Below are 9,243 nucleotides of genomic sequence, written 5' to 3' on the forward strand. Positions count from 1 at the left end.
TATGTATAATAGATTAGTCCTGCTTAAAACTCAAACAGAAATAGACTTATAATGATAAACTAATAGTATTTCTTCCAAAAAGTCTTGCGTATATCTTTCTGATTTCTTATTAATTTTGAGAGAAGGAAAATAGTGGCAAAAGTTTACTACGTAAAAGCATACTAATAATGATGTAGAAACAATGTAGGGGAGGGGAGGGGACCCTCAATGGGTCATTTCATTTGTTATATTATAGTAGTAAAGACAGTTAAGCGTCCAAATATGCAATTTTCACATATCCAACACGTGGTCTTCTCCTACATGTTAGAATGTGGACCCCATTCCACACTCTCCCTCACTCTATATATACAAATCCCCCTCTCTTTCTCTCCCCCACAACTTAACCAAACTCACCTTAAAAAAAACACTCTCATTTAATTTCCCACCTCTTTTCTCTCCAAAACTCTCACATTTTCCTTCACAATAACACACCCAAAAGCACTCAAATACAAACATCAAAAATAGGTAGCTATGGCTTCTACAACTCCTGCTTCAAATACATGGATTAAGCCCAAGATATCAATGCCAAGAGACTTGGCTTATTCTTCAAATTCCATTTCACTAGTTAATAAACAGCCTAATAGACAACTTCCTAGTATTAATTCCTCACTCCAAGCTCCTCCAATTCTCCATTTTCCAAAACAATCTCCAAATTATCAAACACCCAAAACTAGTACTATTTCCACTTCAAAACCAACCACTATTTCATATCCAAAACAAGAAAATAACTCTTCTTCTACAACACATCCTCAATGGAATTTAGTCCAAAAAGCAGCAGCAATGGCTTTAGATGCCGTGGAAAGTGCCTTAACAAAACACGAACTCGAACACCCTTTACCAAAAACAGCCGACCCACGTGTCCAAATTTCCGGGAATTTCGCTCCGGTACCGGAAAATCCCGTCTCTCACTCCCTTCCGGTCACCGGAAAAATACCCAAATGTGTTCAAGGCGTTTACGTTCGTAACGGCGCTAACCCGCTTTTCGAACCAACCGCCGGACACCATTTCTTTGACGGTGACGGCATGGTTCACGCCGTCCAATTCAAGAATGGCTCCGCAAGTTACGCTTGTCGTTTCACTGAAACTGAAAGACTCGTTCAAGAAAAAGCTTTGGGTCGCCCTGTTTTTCCTAAAGCCATAGGTGAATTACATGGCCACTCGGGAATTGCAAGGCTCATGCTTTTCTATGCACGTGGACTCTTTGGACTTGTTGATCACAGTAAAGGAACTGGAGTTGCAAACGCTGGTTTAGTTTATTTCAACAACCGCTTACTTGCTATGTCCGAGGATGATTTGCCGTACCATGTACGTGTAACACCAACTGGTGACCTTAAAACTGTCGGAAGATTCGATTTTGATGGTCAGTTGAAATCCACAATGATAGCTCACCCGAAACTCGACCCTGTTTCAGGGGAGTTATTTGCTTTGAGCTACGATGTGATTCAAAAACCGTACCTTAAGTATTTCAGGTTTTCGAAAAATGGGGAGAAATCCAATGATGTTGAAATCCCAGTTGAAGATCCAACAATGATGCATGATTTTGCTATTACTGACAAGTATGTTATAATTCCTGATCAGCAAGTGGTATTTAAGATGTCTGAAATGATTCGGGGCGGGTCGCCTGTGGTTTACGATAAGAATAAAGTTTCAAGATTTGGTGTTTTGGACAAATATGCAAAAGATGGTGAAGGTTTGAAGTGGGTAGAAGTACCTGATTGTTTTTGTTTCCATTTATGGAATGCTTGGGAAGAGCCCGAAACTGATGAAATTGTGGTGATTGGTTCATGTATGACACCACCCGACTCGATTTTCAATGAATGTGATGAGGGATTAAAGAGTGTTTTATCAGAAATTCGGCTAAACTTGAAAACTGGAAAATCAACAAGAAGAGCAATAATTCAGAAGGAAGAAGATCAGGTGAATTTAGAAGCAGGAATGGTGAACAGAAACAAACTTGGGAGGAAAACAAGGTTTGCATATTTGGCCATTGCAGAACCATGGCCAAAAGTTTCTGGCTTTGCAAAAGTAGACCTTTTTACTGGTGAAGTAGAAAAGTTTATTTATGGAGATAACAAGTTTGGTGGGGAGCCTCTGTTTTTACCAAGAGACCCTAACAGCAAAGCAGAAGATGATGGTTATATTCTTGCTTTTGCGCACAATGAGAAAGAATGGAAATCAGAGCTACAAATTGTGAATGCAATGACTATGAAATTAGAGGCCACGGTTAAACTTCCAACAAGAGTGCCATATGGTTTTCATGGTACGTTCATAAATGCCAAAGATTTGGCAAATCAGGCCTAAAAAAAAAAGAGTTGAGTTGGGGTAAATTTGGACTATTACAGAGGAGATTTACCAGAGGGATGGTTTAGATGATACGTCCCCGGAATTTCTTCTTTAATAGGGTTCTTATAGTTTTTTCATTTTTTTTACTTTTTAAAAATTGTGAGAGGTTTTCAGAGACCAGCTTGTAGCTTGGATGTAGTTAGAAATTGGAGCTCAGCTGGTTTTTCTGCATATTCTTTCACATTTTTATGTGCATGTGAGGGAGTATATACATTATAGGAAACTATACTCTCTGTTTCTTGTATATGAATGCTGGCCTATACTATTTCCACTCTCTTCTTCCATTTTCTCTACCTTTCTCTTTTTTACCCACTCCCATTATTTTATGTGCCATTATTTCTTATTAATTTAATTTTAAACTAAATCTCAAAACATGTCACTGTTTGTCTACCATTTTAATATCACATGTTTTACCTTACTTTTTCTGGGTATAGAAAAAGGAAAAAATATGAAACGTAAAAATATTTGTGAAGAAACCCAGTCGATGGAGCAACAGTCAACTCTTACTGTTATCTGAAGCTTATGCTTCAATGGAGATGAAGCAGTGGGTCGTCCACCATGAGAGCCCAGAGAGAGAAGAGAGAGGATGAGAGAAGGTTCCAGATGTGTGTAATTTTCTGATCAATTGAATTAGAAAAAGTGAGTGGAAACACCACTATATACAAATCTAAAAACTAGGCACTAACTAAGCTAAGACAATTAACTAATTAAGAGAATTAACTAATTAAGAGAATAATATTATAGTTCTTAACACCCCCCCCCCTCAAGTTGGAGGTGTAGCAAACACGGACAACTTGCCCAATGCATCGTTGTGCTTGATCCCTGTCAGAGCTTTAGTCAAAACATCTGCAAGTTGGTCATCAGTTCTGATATGTTGAAGAGAGATCAGACCTGCTTGGAGTTCACGTACAAAGTGACAGTCGACCTCTATATGCTTGGTTCTTTCGTGAAATACTGGATTCCTGGCAATGTGTAATGCAGACTGACTATCACAGTAGACTGAAATAGGTAGAGAAAAGGGGACAGTCAGTTCTTCAAATAACCTGCGTAGCCACACTAATTCACCTACAACTTTTCTCAAGGCTCGATATTCTGCTTCTGTAGAAGACAGTGAGATGGTCTCTTGTTTCTTGGACTTCCAGCTGATGGGGCTGTTACCTAGCAACACCAAATAACCACTGATGGACCTTCTAGAGTCTGGACAAGCAGCCCAGTCAGAGTCACAATAAGCTCTGACTGTGTGATCTCCATCCTTTGACATAAAGATTCCCAAGGTAGGATCATTCTTTAGGTACCTTAGCAAATGAAATGCTGCTCTCAAATGGGGCTCCCTGGGTTTCTGCATAAACTGGCTTAAGTGTTGAACACCATATGCTATATCTAACCTAGTATTGGTCAAGAAATTCAGCTTCCCTACTAACTTCCTATAATAGGTAGGATCCTGCAAATCTGCTCCTTCCTTGGCCTTTAGTTTCACATTTGGATCCAATGGTGAAGAGCAGGTCTTGTGTTCTAGGCAATCATACTCCTTTAGCAGGTTCAATGCAAACTTCTTTTGTGATATAATGACCCCATCTTCCTTGTACAGAACCTCTAATCCCAGGAAATAGTGAAGCTGTCCGAGATCCTTGATCCTGAATTGCTCTTGTCTAACACTAGCCCAGGTGGCACCTGCATATATACCTCTTCATTGAGATCTCCATGCAAGAAGGCATTGTTTACATCTAACTGTGAGATGAGCCAACCTTTCTTGACTACTGTAGCTATTAAAACTCTGACTGTTGTCATCTTTACAACTGGGGAAAAAGTTTCTGTATAATCTATTCCTGCCTGTTGAGTGTACCCTTTAACAACTAATCTGGCCTTGAATCTCTCAATGCTACCATCTGCTTTGTGTTTCACTTTGTACACCCATCTACATCCAATTGCTTGCTTCCCAGGTGGCAGCACTACTAAGTCCCATGTATGGTTTGAATGTAATGCATCAAATTCCTGTGTCATAGCAGCTTGCCATGCAGGATCAATAGCTGCCTCCTCATATGATGATGGTTCCCTGTCATGACAAACATTTCTCACAAGAGCCTGACTATCAGGAGTTAGTAGATCAGAGGCAATGTGTTGATTTTCAGAAAATAAAGCATTTAGGGAAGTGAAATTATTCTTGAATTTAGGTAAGGAGTGGACATAGTCCTGTAGATATGTAGGAAATTTATGAGTTCTGTGTGACTGCCTAGTTGGATGGATTTGTTCTGTATCTGTTTGTGCCATGTTGTGTTCTGATGGTGTGTTGTGTGGTGAGGAGCTAGATGTGTGTTCCTGATGATGTGTGGATATTCCATGAGATAAGGGATCAACTGCATGTATAGGTGACATAGAGATAGGTGTGTTATCCTCATTTCCTTGGTCACTCAAGTTTTCAGTGGTCTGCATGTTTCCTGTGTTTTTAGGAAGATGTTCATCAAGAGAGTCAATGAAAGGAACAGGATAAAAGACAAGTGAGTTGGACGACTTGTTTATGCTACAGTTAAAAGGAAAGATAGATTCATTAAACACCACATCTCTGGAAATGTAAATCTTTCTAGTGGCCAGGTTCAGAACTTTGTACCCCTTTGTGTTGAAAGGATACCCAACAAAGACATGAGGGGCAGTCCTGGGATTGAACTTGTCCCTATGTGGTATTGGTATGGTGGGATAGCACAAGCATCCAAAACTCTTGAGATGAGAGTATTTTGGTTTCTTCTTATACAACAACTCATATGGGGTTTTATTGTTGATGGAATTGGATGGCAATCTGTTTATTATATATGTAGCACAGAGGACACACTCACCCCAATATCTCAGAGGTAATTTAGATTGGAAAAGGAGGGCTCTAGCTGTTTCAAGAAGGTATTTATGTTTTCTTTCTACCACACCATTTTGTTGTGGTGTATATGGACAAGTTCTTTGATGAATGATTCCTTTGGACTGAAACAATTTGGTTGCTTCTCCACTGGTAAACTCTAGTCCATTGTCTGACCTTATGGACTTGATGTTGATACTAAACTGGTTTTCCACCAAGGACATGAAGTTTTTAAGAATATCAATAACATTACTCTTGCTAGACAAAAGATGTGTCCATGTAGATCTGCTATAGTCATCTACTATGGTGACAAAGTACTTGTGTTTATCATGTGTAGGGATATGATATGGACCCCATAGGTCAACATGCAAAAGCTCAAATATTTTGTTAGATACATTGGTTTTCTAAGGAAAAGGTAATCTTTCTTGTCTAGCCATTGGGCAAATGGTACAGGTAAAGGGTTGTTTAGGAGAGAAATTAGCAGGAATGGAAGTAATCCTTTTCATCTTCACAAAGGGAACATGTCCAAGCCTGTTATGCCACAACACATTTACATTATTTTCAGTCCAAGATTGAGGGAAGAAATCAGGCAATTTAGAAAATACATCCTCAAAATGAACATGTTTACTAGCACTTGCACATGAATTATTTACAATGAGAGAGGGAAAAGAGACACACTTATTGGTGTGGACTGGTACATTTACAGTGGAATGAGTTGGACAATGTGTGTCACAAGTGCAACAAGTAGAAATGACAGGAAGTCTAGAATTATCCTTTTCTGCAAGACTTGCATTGTTTTTCTTTAAGCAACTTGGGCATAGGATGTATAGCCCATCATTCACTTTACCAATCACCAGAGGCCTCTTCATTGAAGGGGCCTGCAACACACAACAGAGATTGAAGAAGGCAACAATACAGCTTAAATGAGAAGTTAAAGAGTGGACAGAAATTAGATTGTATCTGAAAGTTGGAACATACATCACTTTATCTAGAGTGATCTTAGAATTGAGAATTACACTGCCTATTTCTGTCACCTTTACTTTATAGCCATTTGGAAGTATGACCAATAAGGGATAAGGTAGGTTGATTATATTGGTTAATAGGGATCTGTTGAAGGTCATGTTATTTGATGCCCCTGAATCTATAATCCATGAGTCAGCTTTGTTCTTGAAACATTCACATGAAAGTTTGCCAAAATCAATTGAGGAGGTACAAGCTACCATACCTGCAAAGTTTGATGTTCCTGAAGTAGCATTGGTACCACCTCCATGATCTCCTATCCCAGATGACTGAAATTGTTGTAGCAGGGTCACCAACTGATTGTACTCTTCCTTGGTAAGGCTCACATTCTGAGGATTGTCATGACTAACATATCTATTCTGACTATCATTCTCTGCAGGTTGAGAATCAGTGGCTGCCACATGTGCATTGGCTAGGGTCCTGTTGAATTTGTTGCCTCTGTTGAATCTGTTGGCACCATTGCTGTTGGAACCTTGCCTTGTGTTTTGACTGAAACTGTTCTGTCCTGTGTTTGGATTTTGATAGTGACTAGAATTCTGTCCAAAATTCTGTGGATATCCATGAAGCTTGTAGCATTTCTCTTTAGTGTGGCCTGGCCTCTTGCAGTAGTCACAAAAAGGTCTATTTCTGTTGTTGTGATTGTTGCTAGGAGAGTAACTTGTCCTGTATGTGTTAGGTCTGGTTGCATTGACATTCAAAGCTGATGATTCCAGTACCAGATGGCCAGTGGGCTTGATTTCCCTCTGTCTTTCTTCTTGGATTAACAGAGAAAAGGCTTGAGCAATTGAGGGAAGAGGATTCATCATCAATATGCTCCCTCGAACAACAGTATATGTCTCATTTAATCCCATAAGGAATTGTATGAGCCTCTTATCCTGCTCTGCTTTATGCATACTTTCCTTAGCCCCACACGAACAGTTGCAGGCACAATGAGATTTAGTAATCAAAGTATTGAGCTCCTCCCATAATTTCTTCATTTTCGTATAGTAACTGGTAATATCAAGTGATCCTTGAGACAGATCATTGATCTCCTTCTGAATTTGATACAACTTTGTTCCATTTGTTTGATCATATCGATCCTCAAGTTCTCTCCACAATTCAAATGCATTAGCTACGTATTCAACACTGTCTGCAATCTCTTTAGTCAAAGAGTTTAAGATCCATGATGTGACCATGTCATCACACCTCTCCCATAAGCGAAAGTTTGGAGAATCTAGATCTAGTCTTTTACAGTCTCCGTTAATAAATCCCAATTTATTCTTCACAGACAATGCTCGCATCACACTTCTTCTCCATGATCGATAACCAAAGCCATCAAAAGGAGCAGGGACTAGAGCTGCCCCAGGATTGTCAGATGGATGCATGTATAGAGGATTACTAATGTCAATGCCTGATTGACTCAGAGGCTCATTCACAGTTGGTACTGTTGGATTATCGTTCTCATCGGACCTCATATTTGTGAATTACAGAGAAATCTAAGAAACTTTGATATCTAAAAAATATAAGATGAATGAAATTTAATAATGATTCTCAGAGAATTGTGAATCAGAAGTAAAAGAAACCTGTTCTCAAGCTATATCTCGAAATTCATGGAGAAATGAATTTGTGTATGCGCGATTAGGTTTAGACGATCATCAACAAAGGAAGAACCAACAGATCTCGTGAATTGAATCAAAAATCGAAGCTCCCGCTCTGATACCATGTGAAGAAACCCAGTCGATGGAGCAACAGTCAAGCTCTTACTGTTATCTGAAGCTTATGCTTCAATGGAGATGAAGCAGTGGGTCGTCCACCATGAGAGCCCAGAGAGAGAGAAGAGAGAGGATGAGAGAAGGTTCCAGAATGTGTGTAATTTTCTGATCAATTGAATTAGAAAAAGTGAGTGGAAACACCACTATATACAAATCTAAAAACTAGGCACTAACTAAGCTAAGACAATTAACTAATTAAGAGAATTAACTAATTAAGAGAATAATATTATAGTTCTTAACAATATTTGTCCTTGACCACTATGTTTGTCAATTTTAGAAAATTAAGAGAAAACCAAATTATTTTTCTTGATTTACTCTTATTATTAACTACTCATTCTCCAAATTACTTATCAAGATTTCTTAAAATGTTATTACTATCATGGGAGTTATGATAAAATAGGGAGTGACGAGTCTAGTATGGACAAATAAAAGTGAACTAATCTTTAAATCAGTCAATTTTTTAGCATATGAGGTGAAAAGTGGTACAATTCCGTGAAAAAGGTGACAATTGGTCCTTACGTTATATGCCGACATGGAAGTCTATTTTTCCAGGTCCAGGAAGCCACAGCTGAAGTGAAAGGAAAAAGAAAGATAAAGAAAGTTTATTGCATCAATCACTGAGATAAAAGTCTGCAGAAAATTGGAAGCTAATCAGTTGTACCGAAATGATCGAAATAGCAAACGACGCAAATGTCTTAATCTTCCTAATTTCATGCAATTTAACAGGTTGGATTTGTGGCACTCTCTGATTAGTGGACTCGCAAACATATTTTGGATCCTTATCTTCCCAATCAAATACTGCAACATCATAGTACACCTTTTGGGACTAGTCCGCATCTTTTTTTCTTATTTCATCCCTTTTGAAACTCACTAACAAGATTAATTTGAATACACTTAGGGGTTGTTTGGTAGGGTGCATAACAATAATGCTGAATAGGGTGTATTAGTAATGCTAGTATTAGTTATGCTTGCATTAGTTATGTTGGTATTAGTTATGCTGACATATTTTTTATTCATTGTTTGGTTTGATGTATTAAAGTATTACAGAGTTTCTAAAATAATTATTTGTTTACAAAAATACCCTCAAAACTAGTCCACACTCTAACTTTTTAAAAGAAACATATGTTGAGAAATATTTTTATACGAAAAAGTTTTAAAAAAAATATTTTATTTGTCTACCTATATTGTAAAATAAAATTAAATATTTATTTATAAAAAGAAAAATATGTTAAGTATTTATTTATTTACTAG

The 9,243-nt window shown here is 38.0% G+C and overlaps 2 protein-coding genes across 2 annotated transcripts; one reads left to right on the plus strand and one right to left on the minus strand.

The window, feature by feature from the left end:
- Positions 1-510: 510 nt before the first annotated feature.
- LOC107827644 (9-cis-epoxycarotenoid dioxygenase NCED1, chloroplastic-like) lies at positions 511-2,340 on the plus strand. Its single transcript, NM_001326185.1, is given in 1 exon segment — positions 511-2,340. A coding segment is annotated over 1 exon segment (1,830 nt).
- Positions 2,341-5,625: 3,285 nt separating this feature from the next.
- LOC142165337 (uncharacterized) lies at positions 5,626-7,695 on the minus strand. Its single transcript, XM_075223913.1, has one exon. The coding sequence runs from the start codon at positions 7,693-7,695 to the stop codon at positions 5,626-5,628; it is 2,070 nt and encodes a 689-aa protein (XP_075080014.1).
- Between the last annotated feature and the right edge of the window lie 1,548 nt (positions 7,696-9,243).

This window comes from Nicotiana tabacum, chromosome 10 (assembly GCF_000715075.1).
Source record: "Nicotiana tabacum cultivar K326 chromosome 10, ASM71507v2, whole genome shotgun sequence".
NCBI classification, from domain to species: domain Eukaryota; kingdom Viridiplantae; phylum Streptophyta; class Magnoliopsida; order Solanales; family Solanaceae; genus Nicotiana; species Nicotiana tabacum.

Bases quoted from the DNA above. Each gene is read 5' to 3' on its own strand.
- LOC142165337 (XM_075223913.1), bottom strand. From the start codon at position 7,695: ATGAGGTCCGATGAGAACGATAATCCAACAGTACCAACTGTGAATGAG.